At 41.9% G+C, this 17,579-nt stretch overlaps 1 protein-coding gene across 1 annotated transcript in view; it reads left to right on the top strand.

Annotated features, from left to right (window-relative positions):
• The first annotated feature begins 1,150 nt into the window (after window positions 1-1,150).
• GDA (guanine deaminase) overlaps window positions 1,151-17,579 on the top strand; it is a 77,839-nt gene continuing 61,410 nt past the window's right edge. The window contains exon 1 of the mRNA XM_028516666.2: window positions 1,151-1,647. Coding sequence (XP_028372467.1) covers window positions 1,525-1,647 — 123 coding nt within the window. The 5' untranslated portion in view covers window positions 1,151-1,524. The remainder of the gene's footprint in view (window positions 1,648-17,579) is intronic.

The raw sequence follows: 17,579 nt of genomic DNA on the forward strand, positions 1-17,579 counted from the left end.
TGACCACTGGCTACAGCTCTTGCCTTTGGGCTGTCCAGTTTCACTGTCTCCCTCTTAATGACCCATACCCAGATCCACAGTCAGGGACAGACAACTCTATGTCCATACTCTGCAGGAAGCAGTTCCAGAAGAAGAGAACTTCATCCCTACTCCCCAGAATCAGAACAAGTCCAGGTCATTATGAATAAATCCATCTCAAAACCAGAGGAGGGAAAAATAGGACAACAGCCACTTCCTAAGGCTCTCTTTCCTGGAGCTGGCTGGACCCCGTAAAGCGTGACTGACCCTAATTGTTTTATAAGCCTTTATCCTCAGGACTAGAAAATACTGAAAGTTCCCAGAAGGCACAGAGGCTGCAGGAATTTATGAAACAGGGAAACAGAACGTACCAGACCACAACAAGCAGACCAGGTGCTGCAGCCCAACGGAAAGATCCTGCTTTACATCCACCCCATTACTGGATAAAAGCTCACAGCTCCTACCCCTGAGTGCTGGTGCCAGTGCATATCTCCAAATCTAGCCCTTTCCCTCTCTTGAGAAAGTAAAATAAAAACTTTTACTGTCTGCACTTTCTTCCCTTTGTCAATTCTTTCACAGCCTGTGTCACTGACCACCCTAACATTGACCATAGTCTCTTGGTTCTTAACCCAGAGCTTGTTCCACTAAGCCATGCCACACTGCCATTCCTCGCTACTTAGTTTGAGTATGTAACCATCAACCCTTGTACAACTGAAAATAAATCTAAGACATTAATTTAGGTATGAGGAAGATTAGCATTGGAATTGTTTATGGATAAACAGAAGGGCCAAAATATTGGCCTCAAGGTAAAGAGAAGTACTCTGGGGTCCAGATTAATCTCCAGTGGTGGGGCCCCCAGTAATTCTGTAAATTATGCTTCGGAAATGTAGGTTAGGACACATTCTACAGCTAGCAGAAATTGAAAATGAAACTTGTCTGTAAGGTTCGCAGCCCTAAATGACTTTGCTTGAACTTGCGCCGGTTGAGATTCTGTTTGCTAAAGGTTGAAGAGTCCCAAGTTTTACCACAAAGAGCCCTAAGAGTTTGAAGGACAGGGAAAACAGGCAGATGCAACTTCAGGTGTGCCAAGAAAGTGGAGGAGCTTGGGAAACGGAGAACAATACAGTATTTAGTGACCAATTCAAAGTACTGGGCTGGAATCCTGACTCCTCCAGCCCCTTCCTTCATTTCCCGCCCCCTAGCTGGGTGACAGCCACCAGAGTAAAAGAACTGCAACGTAAGCGGTGATTTGAGAGAAAGACCACACCCACGGGAGTAGGGAGTCAGCTCTCGGGAGGAAAATCTTATTGGCATCGAGGAGGCAGAGAGCCAGCCCCTGGGCGCGGCCTGCAAGGGGGCCGGTGATAGCTGAGGAAAGCGGGGGCAGGACCAGGCCAGAGCTGGTGCCCGCTCAGCAGCCACCGGCAGTCGCCGGAGCTCTAGCCGCGCCTCCACCCGGTGCGCCCTTCTTGGCCCGCGGACCCTGCGCTGCGCTCAGTCGCCAATATGTGTGCCGCCGGGATGTCACCCCTGGCGCACATCTTCCGAGGGACGTTCGTCCACTCCACTTGGACCTGCCCCATGGAGGTGCTGAGGGATCACCTCCTCGGTGTGAGCGACAGCGGCAAAGTAAGCGGACGCCGGGTTAGGCGCAGCCCGACGGGCTGACGGGCGGGCGGACAGGTGAAGGGAATCTCGCGCTTTGCTCCCGCGAGCCCAGAGTTCGCTCGGTGCGGAGTGCCGCGGCTCCGGAGTTGAACTTGAGTGCTTGCCTGCTGGGGGACGCCGGAAGAATTCTGGCGTTAGGTCCCTGGGTTGGCCTGGGAGTACCTGCTCCCAGAGGCCGGGAGTCCCAGAAGCCGGGAGCCATTGGTTCGACAGCCGTCCAGGCTGTAGTGGGAGAGGGAGCTAGGCTATACCCTCGCAAATCTTGAGAGATCATTAATAGACTAGAACCTTGCGTCACTTAGCTTTGCATATTTGGCGCCGGGCACAGTGCCTGGCACAGGTTAGGCGCTAGGTAAAATTATTGTGAAAGGAATAACAGAGGAAGGGGAAATTTGATCAGTGTTATTTAGTCCTTTACAGGCATAGAATAAGCAAAGTATTGATTTCACTCACATGATCATTCAACAGATAATATGCTTACTAATAATGATTCAAACTAAACAGCTCGTAATGCTGGGAAGGATAGTCTAAGAGAAATTACCCACCCTACTCCCCTAGCACACACTCATAGCCATTTGCATCAAAGCAAGCAAGCAGCTCCATTTTAAGGTGCAAAATGTCTTCTATGAGTGTGTCTTCTATACCTCCTTTTCCAAAATCACGATTTCTACAAATGACATGGATAACTTAATGTCTAATACTTACTGTTCCATAGTCATCGGTGGTAACTCTATCAGTAGTGGCCTGGCCAGTGGAAGACATTCGTTTTTAGGGGAAGAAAATAGAGATGGGGATGGGATATTTTTGAGCTTTCCCCCACCAGTTTGGTTAGTAAAAGTACAGTTACTGTGACTTGTCAGCTGGAAGCTACTATTCCTGAATAAAGATTCTTCAGAGTCAGTGACAGTTTTGAATCATGACTCTTGTATTTGGGGATAACTAAACCCTGGTTTCCTGTTTTCTTGTGGTGCTTAAAAAAATATTCTCTGCGTATATTCAGGGAGTTTGCTATTATGTTTCCAAGATGATCAAACTCTCAGAGCTCCCCCAAATGGGGAAACCCCCTAAACTCCAAGACTGATGAATTATTGCCTGTGTACTTGACGCCCCAAAGTTTGAAGGAACCCTTAGGCTTAAGGCAAGTCCTAAGAAGCAAAGGAACAGAAACTGCTAAACTAGGGAAAGATCAGTGGTGTTTGCCTAACCACAAGGAACTGTTCAACTCAGGATTTCTTTTTAAGATTTTATTTATTTATTTTTTGACAGAGGGGAAGAAAGGGAGAGAGAGAGGGAGAGAAACATCAATGTGTGGTTGCCTCTTGCATGCCCCCTACTGGGACCTGACCACAACCCAGGAACATGCCCTGATTGGGAATCAAACCTGTGACACTGGTTTGCAGGCCAGCGCTCAATCCACTGAGCCACCCCAGCTAGGGCTCAGGATTCTTTTTACAAATTAATTTCCCATCTCCAGAATTTTAATTGGTTGGATAGCAGTCAAGGGAGTAAGTTTGAGGACTGGCTTTAACCAGTGGTAAAGAATAAGAAAAGGAAGTAATTTACCTAAAAAAATTACTTTTGCTAGGTGTTGTACAGAAGAAGAATAAAAGAGTATCCCGGATATGCAATTAGTAGTTGAGTCAGAAAGTCTATTCCTAACTGAGGAACATACTGAAGTAATAAATGTAGAAAAATGTCATTCCCCCACAAGATAAAATTAACTAGGAATTGAATACAAAGGTGAGTTAATCAACTGATTTCGATTTATGGTATAAAATGTCCCAGTCACTGAATTGATAACTGTTTACTGCTCTGCTCCTAGATGCAAAGCAGTTGATTTCTAACTGTGTGTAAAAGAAAGACCTGTCATATGTAAGTCAAGACTTGATAGCCCTCATTTTGAAAGTGGGAATTCCTTGCCTTTAGAGTTGCTAAGATAAATATCTTATTTACTTAAACATTTTCAAGATTCTAAACAGAAAATTGTATCCTAATGAAATAAATAAGTATGAGGAATCATCATGATCTTTACATTTTCACTGAGCTCTGAAAGCTGTTCTCAAATCTTGAGATGAATTAGAAACAGCTAGGGGTGCTTGCTAAAATCCTGGTTCCAATACATCATCCTCAGAGAATCTGAGCCTGTAGGCCTGGAGTGGGCCCCAGGAAGTGGTATTCCAACAAAGATGCCAGGAGATTCCAACATAGGTAGTGGGTGGATTACATTTTGGGTAACAACAGTATGTAGGTCGTGTGATGGAACCAGTTGTGTGGGGTCTTGGGAGCTTAGTTCTCCGCTTCAAGCTCAGGTTTGGGGTAGCATCTCAGAGAGAGGGGACATAATTCCCTTTGACCTTCTCCCTCTCCCTTCTAGACCTCATCCCTTATTTCATATAACTTTATTTATGTCCAGAGAAAGATAATAACTCACTACTTGTAAGCCATTCATTAAAGCTCATTCAAAGTAACATTAATTAAAATTAATTCTCTAGTCAACATTATAGTATTGGACATTTTGAATTCAGAGTTAGTTTTCCTTGTCTGGGAAGCTCTTTATTTCTCTAACAGTTTTAAATGATAGCCTTGCTGGGTAAAGTAACCTTGGCTGTAGGTCCTTGCTTTTCATCACCTTGAATATTTCACACCACTGGCTTCTGGACTGAAACGTTTCTGTCAAGTAATCAAATGCCAGTCTAATTGGTGCTCCCTTGTATATAACTACCTGCTTTTCTCTTGGAACTTTTAGGATTCTCTCCTCATCTTTAAGCCTTGTTGCTTTGATTATGATGTGTCTCAGTGTGGACCTCTTTGAATCCAAGTCATTTGGGACTCTCTGAGCTTCCTAGACTTGTGTGACTTTTTCCTTCACCACATTAGGGAAGTTTTTGGTCATTATTTCTTCAAATAGGTTCTTGATCCCTTGTCAACTCTTTTCTTCCGGTATTCCCATGAGGTGGATGTTGTTACATTTCATGTTGCCCAAAGTGTTTCTTAAGCTTTCCTCATATTCTTAAAATTCTTTTTTCTGCTCTGCCTGGGTATTTTTTGCTACTTGTCTTACAAAACACTGACTCTATCCTCTGCTTTATATAACCTACTGTTTACTCCTTTCAGTGTATTATATTGCATTCTTTATTTCTAAATGGTCCTTTTTTTATGGTTTCTATGTCTTTTTTTCATGCTGTTGAGTATCCTTATAATCATTACTCTAAATTCTCTGATAAATTGCTTGCCTTAATTTCACCTAATTCTTCTGGAGAATTCTCTTGTTCTTTCACTTGGGGTCTGTTTCTTTGTCTTCCCATTTTGGCTGCTTCTTTGTATTTTCTGCCTTAGATGTTAAACTAATCAATCTAATCAAGCTGAACTGTAATCCATAGTCAGGCTTAAGCACCACTGGGTGAGGCAGGGCAATTCCTGTGGGCAGAGCTATTGCTTCCCCTCATGCTTATGCCACTTGGAGGGGACTGCTCTGCCTGAGAGAGATGGCCTCTGCTGTATGGGAAATGACCCAGCACAGGGATCCTGGGGGCTGATCCTTCAGTTCTCCCCCAAGAGCCACCAGCCCCAAATTCTCCTCAAGCGTCTGTAGTCCACTCTGCCCTCCCTCTGCTGGAGTCCAGGGTAAATGGTGGCAAATGAAATTTTGTGCATTGGCTCTTTAAGAGGCTCTGCATGTCCAGCCATCTTTCCCTGGCAGACAGAAACCCTGCTGCTTTTCACAGCTGGAAGTTATCTGGGTTTCCTTCTGGCTCTCTGTGCTGTAGGCTGGTGAGCCTCACTTGGGGCTTAGACCCCACACTTCTCAGGGCCCCTCCCTGCAGCTGCTGAAATATCCCTCTAGAACTTCAGCTGCCACTCATGGGAGCCCAGCCAGCCCCCTCACATCTCCTCACACTCTCTACCAGTCATGTTGTTGTGAAGTTGTTTCTTACATCTGTCCATGGCTATAATACTTCTCTCCAGATAGTGTTCAGTTGGTTATTCGTGATGATTTCTCTACAATTTAGTTGTAATTCCAGATTGGTCCTGGGAGGAAGTTAGTGTAGCTTCCACTTACTCCTCCTGCATCTTGAATCTCCCCCAGCATTAGTTTTTCTACTCAGGTGGCATGTGGCCTTTCAAAAGAAAGATCCCACCATGTATAATTCATTTGCAGATACTTAATTAATCTTGAGACACTGTGTGCTCAAATAGTACTAAATTGCTAGATTCTTTCCACATGCCACAGGGCCAGGTTGACTTTAAAGATATATAACGATGCCTTGGGTCTTTCAATACACACTTACATGGAGGGAAGAGCAGGGAAGAGAGTTATTTTTGAGATAATGTGCTGGGGTGGCAGGAGAAAGTTTTGTGGAGAAACGAATTTGGTCTTCCCTGTTTATCTTCTCTGAGATCATGGGAGAAATACTTTACCTTTCTGAGCCTCAATTTTCTCATTTGTAGAATCAGGTTTCCTTTTCTAAACATTAAATGAAATAACATATGAAAATGCCTGGCACTTAGTGGGTACTTAACACATACATGTTCATTCTGTCCCCTTCCTTTGCTCTGCCGCTAGCAAATTCTCTACCTATTGCTCACTGCAGCTATTTTGCATATTTCCATATGGTGGCATCCATGCAGGACAACTGATGGAGAAGGAAGCCACAGGATGGGATGGACCATGTGGGAAAAAGGGTGGTCACCAAACCTCAGCTGTGCAGCCTCACTGCTCATGTCATTGACCCGCTGGGTCAGAAAGATACATCTGAGAAGGAAGTTTTCAAGAGCATTTGCTTCCAGGTTGGATAGCACATTATTTCCAATATCTCTTTCAGTTCTCATGGTGTCATTCTTCCCAATTACAGATGGGGAAGTTGACACTCAAGAAATCATACATTCAGAGATGGCTGTGTAGCTGGATTTTGAATTCACAGGGGCCAAAGCCCATGTTCTCTTCACTATAGCAGACCACCTTTCTGAGGCACAGGCTCTGACCTCAGAGACCTTGCATTTTTAGCAAGGGAGCTTAGCCTTGGACCTGTGATAAAAGTAGATAGATTCCTGAGCCAAAGTCTGGGCTCATTGCTGGAGATACATTGATGAATGAAACATACACACTTTGCTCTGTTTTTGCAAGGTTGATAACTAATGATACATTAACAGAAAATGGGAGAAGAGAGAAGGCTTTCCTAAGTATGGCACTTAAATTGTGATATGAAAGATGAATAGAAATGAAGTGGGTAAGGCAGGTAGGATTGGAGGTGAGGAAGAGTCTTCTAGGTAGAAGAACCAGCATGTGCAAAGGCCCTGGTGTAAAAAAGAATGAAAGTATCAGGGTAGTTAAAGTTTAAAGATATAGAAGGTAGTACTGGAGAGGTAGGCAGGGCAAGATCTTGGAAAGCATAAGGAGTAGTGAGAGGGATTGTGTCATGACCAAATTTTGCATTTTTACAAGATCATTTTAGCTAGAATGAAGAATGTGCTGGAGAGGAGTTGATGCAGGCAAGGAGATTAGATAGAAACCTGTTACGGTAGTTTAGGTGAAATACATTGTGCTTTAAAAGAGGGAAGAAGTGTAGTGTATCAATTAAGATATGAATTCTTAAGTGTGCTTCTCTCACAACCTCTGTGAATTTTACCAAGTTACTTAACAATTCTATCTCCAAGTTTCCTCATATAGTATAGTAATACTGTTACAGAACAGACTGGTGGGGGGCTAAACAATATAAAAGATCCCCCCTTTTTCTCCAGGGGTTCCTCCCCACCTCCTGGGTTCGTTTTGCCTGCCACCTGAGAAAAGACATCTCTTAATACCAGAGATTAGTGAAAAGGAAAGGAATTTCTTATTTATTTGAAATAATACAAACTAAAGTTCTTCACAAATGCACACAGTCCTCCCGGCACCCTCCACGTGGCAAAAGGGAGCACTTCCAAAGACTCGTGGTCCTGACTCTCACCCACACCTCGTGGTCCCAACCAAGACACCAAAACTGTGTGGTCCTAAACAGACACATGGTCCCAAAAAGAGAAACGCCGAATAGCTGCCATGCCTCTGTTTAAATCCCAGTGCCCATCTTCTTCTGCAGCCTCATTTCCAGCTCCTCCCACAAGTGGCCCCAGCTGCCAGCATTCTGGGCAGGTATGGCCCTGTGGTGTGGAGCCAATCATCTCCAAGCTCTTCTGGATCCCATTACAAATCCCTATTTTGGGCCCCTCTCTTGGCTGCACCCTGTTACAATACTATATAGTATTACTGTACTTTATGTGAGGAAACTTTAGTCTCCCTCATAGGGTTGTTGAAAGCATTAAATGAATTAATAACTGTAAAGTGCATAGATTAATGCTTTGCATGTAGCACATGCCTAATAAACATCAGCAGTTATTATAAGCAATGAAGATGGAGAGAGGTAGACAAAACTGGTAGCTATTTAGGTCAACTGGATTTGATAATAGGGTTGGAAAGATGTTTGTGAATGTGTTAAATCATGTGGTGGGATACAGATTGGCTGGTGATACAAAAAGCATGATGAAGGAAGCCAAAATTGAGCTGAACATTAAAGAATACATTGAACTTGGTCATTCAGAAATGGATTAAATAGCTCTGGTGAAGGAAATAAGTCAATATTCTTTAATTCCAAAACCTGCTGGGACCTGAGACTGAATCACCATCTTGTTTTGCCAGGAGTTCTACAGTGTAAATCACAAATCTCAGTGGTTCTGTATCATCCTTTCCTTCTGCTTAGGCAGGTGAAGACCCATCTTCCCACCAAGCTCAGGACCTTAGAATATCCTGTGAACTTGAAGAGGGAATTTGAGAAAAGTCCCAGAGGAGTCTTTTCCCTCTGAGACTCCTGAGTCTGCCAAATCAGAGATTTGCTTTCATTAGAAACATATGTTCATGCTCAAGTATCATGTTATTATCTTGTAAATTCCTATTTTGTGGAAGGCAATTGTTTTGTTCAAAATGCTCCCAGCAGGCACTGTTGGTTACCCACTCAATAGCTATAACACTGGCTTCCTTTTTAACACATCTGAATTTGATCTTCCTGTAATATAGTTGGCTCGCAAATACATCATGGTGTAAGCCAGTTTTGGTAATCATAATCCAATTTGCTGGATATTTCTTTTCTCAGCTTCCTGGTAGCTCAGGGTGGCCAGTGATGACATTCTGACATGCAAGAAGTCAGCTTAAGGCTTTTAGGAAATATTTATTTCCCTAATCAGTGGACACAGTTGTGGGAAGAGAAGTCCTTTGTTTTTTGGATGCTCTCACATGAGGAGTGGAGCTGCTGCTGACACTGTTGGAGACAATAAGGAAAAAATTAGGAGGATTTCAGGGGCACTAACCTAGTCCCTCTTTGAATATCATTGAATAGTCACCTATCCTTGGAACTGCCTATTCCTTTCAGACTTCTTTTGGGAGATAATGTACAACAATATTTTCATTATTAACACCTCTGTTAATTGCAGCCCAGAGCACCACTAATGGTTACCCTGCTTTTTCAAAGAATTATATTGTTTTTCAAAGGAGTGCTAGCTGCCTTCTCTTTTCCCATTTCTATCTTTTCATTATTGGCCACACCTGTCAGTGTCTTTCAAGGCACCCACATCAGCAGTTAAACCCAGCCAATTTTCCTCTGGGATATCTTTTTGCATCCCTTTTTCTGTTGCTATTGGCTCTGTCTATCCATCCATTGTCTCTTGCCTAAAATATTACAGGAGCCTCCTAACTGCTTTCTCTTCCCCATTCTAATGTCTCCTCCACATACTGATAGTTTCTTTCTTGGAGCATAGGTAGTATTATGTATCTGCTCTTTTGCAACCATGTGTGGCTCTCTATTGCCTCTATGGTCCAAATGCCCAAGGAAGACATTCTAGGCATAACATTATTTGATCCCAATCTACTACTCTGATACATCCTCCTGTTCCATTCTTCTCTCTGACAAATGGGAGTAGGATTACCATGACTGGTTTTCACCATGAGGGATCCATGAGCCAAGGATTGTCTATCCATGCCAGTTTCTCATTGTTTCCTACACTTCATGCCCTGTAATGCCTCCTCTTTGTTGGTGTCAATCTCTCAGCTTGGAATAGTCCTTCCTTTTGTTTTATTTTCTTTTTATTAAAGCTAAATCATTTTGAATATATTTTATTGGTTATGCTGTTACAGTTGTCCCAACTTTTTCCTCTTTGCTCCCATCTGCCCAGTACCCCCCTTCCCTCCAGCAATCCCCCTGCCCCCACTTAGTTCATGTCCATGGGTCATGCAAATAAGTTCTTTGGCTTCTCCATTTCCTATACTATTTTTAACCTCCCACTGTCTATTTTGTATCTACCAATTACGCTTCTTAATCCCTGCACATTTTCCCACACTCTCCCCCTTTCCCCTCCCAGCTGATGACCCTCCAAATGATCTCAATAACTATGATTCTATTCCTGTTCTGGTTGTTTGCTTAGTTTGGTTTTGTTTTTGCGATTCAGTTGTTGATAGTTGTGAGTATGTTGTCATTTTAATGTTCATAGTTTTGATCTTCTTTTTCTTAAATAAGTCCCTTTAACATTTCATGGCTTGGTGATGATGAATTCCTTTAGGCTTACCTTGCCTGGGTAGGACTTTACCTGGCCTTCCATTCTAAATGATAGCTTTGCCGGGCAGAGTAATCTTGGTTGTAGGTCCTTGCTTTTCATTACTTTGGATACTTCTTGCCAGTCCCTTCTTGCCTGCAAAGTTTCTTTTGAGAAATCAGTTGATAGTCTTATGGGAACTCCTTTGCAGGTAACTCTCTTCTCTTGCTGCTTTTAAGATTCTTCATATTTAACCTTTGGCATTTTAATTATAATGTGTTTTGGTGTAGTCTTTTTTGGGTCAGACTTCCTTGGGACTCTCTGAGCTTCCTCGACTTCCTGAAAGTCTATTTCTTTTGCCAGATTGGGGAAGTTCTCCTTCATTATTTTTTTCAAATAAGTTTTCAATATCTTGCTCTTTTTCTTCTCCTCCTGGTACCCCTATGATTTGAATGTTGGTACTTTTAAAGTTGTTTCAGAGGTTCCCTAAACAACAAAACAAAGAAACAAGCAAAATATAAACAAAGACACTGGAATAGAGGACAGGCTGATAGTGACCAGAGGGGAGAGAAGAAGGAATTTCAGGGGAGAATGGATAGGGTTTACAGGAACAAATTTAAAGGACACATGGACAAAAACTAGGGGGAAGGTGGTAATGGAAGGGAAGTGGGGAGGGTTGGGTGGGTGGGCTGGATTGGGAGTAAAAGTGAGAAAACTGTACTTGAACAATGATTAAAATAAAATAAAATTAAATTAAAAACAAAGAAAGTTGTTTCAGAGGTTCCTAAGCCTCTCCTCATTTTTTAAAATTCTTTTGTATTCTTCCTGTTCTGACTGAATGTTTATTTCTTCCTTTTGTTCCAAATTGTTTATTTGAATCCCAGCTTCCTTCCCCTCACTGTTTGTTCCCTGTGTATTTTTCTATATTTCACTTAGTGTGTCCTTCATTTCTTCTTTTATTTTGTGGCGGTATTCAGTGAGTTTTCTGAGCATCCTGATTACTGGTATTTTGACCTCTTTATCTTATGGGGTGGATATCTCTGTTTCCTTTGGCTCTTTTTCTGGGGTTTTGCTCTGTTCTTTCATTTGAGCCATATTTCTTTGCCACCTCAATTTGATGGCCTCCCTGTGTTTGTTTCTGTGTATTATGTGGGGCTGCTTTTACTCCCTTTGGCTTATGTAGAAAAGGCACCTGTAAATTGTGTGGGGTGGAGCCTCAGGTAATTGCCAGGGTAGGGCAACCACTTCACTGTTTTGTGGCTTTGTGAGGGGAGGTGCTCAGAAAAAGGACAATACCGCTGCTGGCTTCTGGAGGCCTGTCTGGCACTTGCCCTGCTTCCAGTCACCTCACCTACCTCCCATATGTGATTGGTGTCTTTCCAGCTGCTGTTGTGGGGTTTGTGTACATTCTAAGCCTGTGTGGATACTTTAAGTGGTGAAAATCTGGCAGTTTTTCTGCTGCCCAACTCTCCCTGGCTTTTATAGCCAGAGGTAATGGGGTTATCTTCCTGGTGCTGGAACCCTGGGCTGTGCAGTCTGGCCTGGGGCTGTGATAGCTCTCTCCCAAAGTATCCCTCCCGGTTTTTATCCACCACATGTGAATGTGGGTCCATCTGTTCATCCGCCGCTGCCTCTCTGCACCACATTACTTTTCCCCACTGTCTTAGTGACTTTGCCCCTCCTTCCTGTCTGGGTGAAGTGGCTTCTTTAATTCCTTGGTTCTCGGACTTACATACACCTAGATTTTCTGAACATTCTGGGTGTTATTTGTTTTTGATATTTGGTTGTAATTCTTTCTATGGTTGCATGAGGAGGCTAAGCATGGGTACTTAAACCCCCATATTGACTGGAAGTCAGTCCTCTTTTTCATATCCCCTTTTCTTTTCCACCTTTATAAAAATGAAATCCTGTTCTTTAAGGCCCACTTCTGATATCCCTTATTCCCAAATACTTCCTTGGCCATTATTCCCTGGTTAGAATAAATTACCCTTTGTTCTGCCATAAAATTTTGCATATATATCCAAACAAGTGTCCTCCTAGTGGTTAAAAGCATGGCTTCTAAAGTCAGAGTGTGTGGATGCAAATCCCAACTCTGATACTCACTTGGATAAGTTTCCTAACATAGATGAGACTTGGCATCCTCATTCATAAAATGTGGACAATCATAGCACCCTGGAGAAGTTGTGAGGCAGATGAGATAGTGTGTGTAAAGCACACTCAGATTCTTCTTATTCAGTTTTTCCTTAATCCATTAATCTCCTTGCTTCCCCCTGTGATTGTTGCAATCACAGGCCTTTTGTGATAGCATGGATGGACCTGGGCATTATTATGCTAAGTGAAATAAGCCAGCCAGAGAAAGACAAGTACCATATGATCTCACTTATATGTGGAATCTAATGAACAAGATAAACTGATGGACAAAATAGAAACAGAGGCATGGATACATGGAACAGATGGACAGCTGTCAGGGATGAGGGAAACTAGATGAAAGAAGGTGAAGGGATTAGCTAAAGAACATATCTGTATAACCCATGCACATAGGCAATAGTATGGTGATGGCCAAAGGGAAGAGGGGTGGGTGCTGGGTGGGTACAGGCAACGGGTGAGGGAAAATGGGGACATCTGTAATACTGTCAGCAATAAAAAAAGAAAATAAATGACATTATAAAAATAGTAAATGACCTGAAAATGTTAAAACTCAGATCATCCAATCTTACACCTCAAATAGGTCTATTTCACCTGTACCACATTCTCGTTCATCTTTTGTTTAAATGTTTTTTATTAATATACCAGAAATCTATTGATCTAATAATGTGACTTTTTTATTTCTAAAATTTTAAGAGCATCAGTTTGAGCCATACACATAAAATAATTGGAAAGTCCAATATGAGTGACTTTGGGACTTCTCTTTCCTTTCTTTCCCCTCTCTAAGATTCCCAGAGCTTTTTATGATCAAACTGTTCATTCATTCCCAGATATTGATTCAGTATTTGTTATGTCCCAGGCCCTGTTCTTGTTCTGGGGCTACAGCTTGTTCTTTGGGAACAAGACAAAGCTGCTATTCTCAGGGAACTTTCAGTTTTGAAAAGGGATCTTTCATATGTGCAGCTCTTAAATAAAGATAACTCTTATCTCTAAGTCCATGGTCACCATGGCTGCCCTGTCCTTTGTGACCACATGATGCTGCACTTGGGTGCTGAGCCCAGTCGCCTGTCTGCCATCAATACTCTACCCTGTCCAGGCTGGACATGGCCTTCACCGGGCAGCTCAGGGGCAGCTCTGCACCGCTGTCCTCAGCTTGTTCAAGAACAACGATACAGAGCCCTGTGGTCATGCCGGTCTTAATAGTTAGCTTCCCCTCTAGAGGAGAGCAATGTTTTATTCTTTCCTGGTATATCCAAGTTATTAAGAGAACAAAGTACAAGATAAATTCTCAACTGGTCATTCAACTACAATGGCAACTTTTTATGAAGAATTCCATGGTATATTTAAAATATTCCCCATTCTTCCCCCCGCGTTGCCACCCTCAGCAACCACTAATTTGTTTCTGTCTGTATGGATTCACCTATTCTGAATGTAGATCATATAAGTGGACATATACTATATGTGACCTTTTGTGCCTGTCTTTTTTCATTTAACATAATGTTTTCAAGGTTCACCCATATTGTGGCATGCTTGAGAACTCCATTCCTTGTTAGGGCTCAGTAAGGATCTATTTGTTGTACAGATATACCACATTTTATTTATCCATTCATTAATTAGTGGACTTTCGAATTGTTTCCACCCTTGCCTATTGTCAGTATGTGGCTATGAACATCTAGTACGAAAGTTTTTAAAACTAATTTATTCTTAAAAATCTTTTTATGGCTCTTTATTGCTTAACTATGGGATAAATCCAGGCCTGGCCTTGCTGTTTACCCAGCCTTCTATATTAGTTATGCCTTTGTGCCTTTATCGCTGATCCTCCTTCACCTTTCATCTACTGGATTAATACCTTTGAAGACCAATTAAATGCTGCTTTCTCAATGAGGTCATCAGTGACATTACCTCTGCCCTTCTGTTGACAGGCAGGCTAAACCTGAGTTCCTTTGTGCCTGACTTTCTGCTTGGCACCTCTTTATCTCCTGAGTCTTCCCATGAACCTAACTTTGAAGGCAGGGGCTATGACTATCACTTTTAGATCCACAATTCCTAGCACATGTTAGGTATTCACATGAACACTTGTTAGACAAATGGTGCTTGGATGCTTTTTACCACAAGATAACCAGGTTGGAAAAATTCACTTTTGGAGCCAGCAAAATGTACAGCCAGCTAAAAAAATCTTCCAAATAACCAATTATTAGAATAAGAACTCTGGATTTTTCTAATAGGGAGCTTAATAGAACATATTTGGCCACTGGGAGCTGTTAATTAGCTTCATGTCCTCATGAATAATTAAGAGCCCTGGAAGAGTAGATTTTAATTGGAACTCTAAGACCTCATAAAGTTCTCAAGTGCCTTTATTGTGGACAATGTCAAGGATCTGGAATGATGTAAATTATAAAGGCCTGCTTACTCCCTTTGGTTTTTATATTATTGTTTGTTGAATTTCCACATCTCCATAAAATGGCAATTTAGTTAAAATGTTGTTTGTAAATTGCCACTTGTAATTTTCAGTCCTGGAACATGGTAGAGCCTCCATAAACAATAGCTCTTATTGTCTCTTTCCTGTCCCTCACAGTACTTGGTGCATTAGCCCAAAATTGGTGTTCAATTAATGCTTCTGAATTGAGGAATAAATAGAATGGACTGCTGTGCTCAGTACGCCATTGCTTTTGGGGCACAGGTAGTCCTGACAGAGTAGACATGAAATAGTTAACATTTTCAGCTGGTTGTGGCCATTATGCTTGAGGGTGCAACACAAGAAGCTACATCATTAAGGTCTTCAACAGGTGGGGCAGAGTTTTTCCTCTGTATTATTTTACCTAAGAGTTGTTTTCCTCCTGCCATTTGTAGGGTGGTCTCATGCGTGTTCTAATTCTGTTTTGAAGCGCAAAACACAGAAACCACTCCAGGTCCTTAGCCTGGTGGGGCCTTGTGAATGTGTTTAAGCTTCAGCATGATGTGGACTGACCAGCCTTGTGTAACTAGTGTTCTTGGAGTTCTTAGGAAATGATGATAGTTGATAAGGAGCAGTGATTTCCAGGGTTTAGCAATAAATGGTGAACAAAAGAGGTGCAGGTCCTGCCTTATTTTCACTCAGAGTTAGTAATCAAATAAGCATTGTATGTATATAGTTTCTAAAAAGGAAAAATGCAAAGGCTATGGAAGTGTGAAACCACAGGACATAGCTCATCTTTCTTTTAATTTGCATTTTTATTTATATTTTAACTTTTTTTAGAGAGAGGGGAATGGAGGAAGAAAGAGAGGGTAAGAAATATTGGTGTGAAAGAGAAACATAGACTGGTTGCCTTCCATATTTGCCCCAACCTGTGACCAAACCCGCAACCCAGAATTCTGCTCTGACTGGGAATCAAACTGGTGACCTTTTGGTAAGTGGGATGACGTTCAGCCAATTGAGTCACACTGGCCAGAGCTGAACTTGTCTTATGTTGTGGAGATAAATACCATTGGGCTGGCCAAAAAGTTCATTTTTCCCCATAAGGTGGCTCTCATAGTGCTTAGTTGTCTTTAACTTCATTTGAAACAATTTTATTAGATTTTATTTTGACAGCTGTCATATCAGTGTGCATTTAAAAAAAAACTACCAGAATTGGTGAATTTTTGTGTAATCACTTTAATATTGAAAATGGAAGAAAATAAGCAAAATGTTTGCCATATTATGCCTTAGTATTTCAAGAAAGGTAAAATGCAACTGAAATGCAAAAGAAGATTTGTGCAGTGTATGGTGAAGGTGCTGTCACTGATTAGATGTGTCAAAAGTGGTTTGCAAAGTTTCATCTCTGGACAATGCTCCGTGGTTGAGTGGACCAATTGAAGTTGATAATGATCAAATTGAGGCATTAATAGAGAACAATCAACATTCTACCACATGGGAGATAGTTGACAGACTCAAAATATTCAAATCAATCACATTATTGGTGAAAAATGAGTCTTTTATTTTATGGAAAAAATCCATATGATTTTTTGTTCAGCCCAATATTTGAGCTGAGTCTGAAGGATAAATGGAAGTTGACTAGGCAGAGAAAGATAAGGGAAAGGCAGTGTGAAGAAGACCCAGCAATAAAGAGGAACTAGGAGCAGGTGTGGGATATTGCAGAGGATGGAGGAGGAGAGGGTTGCAGAAATGCATGAAGCCAGAGAGCTAATCATTGGCTGTATCAGTGTCTTTGTTGGCCTTTCCCTTTATTCTAAAGGCAGTGGGAAGCCAATGAAGGATGTTTGACAGGTCAGACTTGCATTAAAAAAAAAAGCAGTAATTGTAGAGTGGAGAACAGATTGGAGAAGGGCAAGAGTGATTGCTGAAGGAGATGAGTTAGCAGGTAATTGTGGTGGGCCACTGAAGAGATAGGTGGTAGAGTTGGAGAGAAGTGAGTAAATCTGTGAGACATCAAGAAGGCAAAAAGCAGTGGGATTTAGTGAGCTAGTGAATGTGGAGGGAGAAGAACAAGATGGTTATTGGGGCTTATACAAGTGGCTGGATGTGGTGGCCATCACCGAGTTAGAGAACAGAGGAAGAGGTCCACACAGGTAGGGCAGACCCAGAGGTCTGTTTTGGCCATGCTGAGTTGAGGTGACCTGGAAATATACACGTGGAGAGGTCAAGTAGGTGTCTGGAGCTCAGAGGAGATATCTGAGAGGGAGATATAAAATGTGGAGTAAGGGTTGAGAAGAGAACAGGAACTAGATTAACTCCAGTGGTTGAATTTGGAATAAAAGAGGATGAGTAGGATGAGAAGGGCAGCCCAAAAGTCATAGGAGGGTAGTGTCATAGGAAGCAAAAATGGGATACTTCAAGATGGAGGGAGTAGAGCAGATGTCACATGTTACTGTGGGGCAAAAGTAAGAGAAATACTACTGGAAAAATGCCTAATGGGTTTAGCAAACCTGAGATTATTGTTGACATTAGGAAGACTTACATTGTTGAGAGAGGGTACAATCAGCTTGGTTTGGGTTAAAACCCAATGGGAGGAAGATAAGGATATGCAGATAGTGACCACAAACAACTCTTGAGATAATAAATATGTAATGTTTTTATTTATCAGATGAATAATAATGTGCCTTTAAGAGTAATAAAATACAAATAAGTTACTTATATTTTATTTCCCCAGTTAAGTTATTGAGGACTTTAATGCAAATGTTTGCACTGGTAAAAGTTATGTAAGCATGCTAGTATTGCC

The sequence above is a fragment of the Phyllostomus discolor genome, chromosome 3, assembly GCF_004126475.2.
Source record: "Phyllostomus discolor isolate MPI-MPIP mPhyDis1 chromosome 3, mPhyDis1.pri.v3, whole genome shotgun sequence".
Taxonomy (NCBI): domain Eukaryota; kingdom Metazoa; phylum Chordata; class Mammalia; order Chiroptera; family Phyllostomidae; genus Phyllostomus; species Phyllostomus discolor.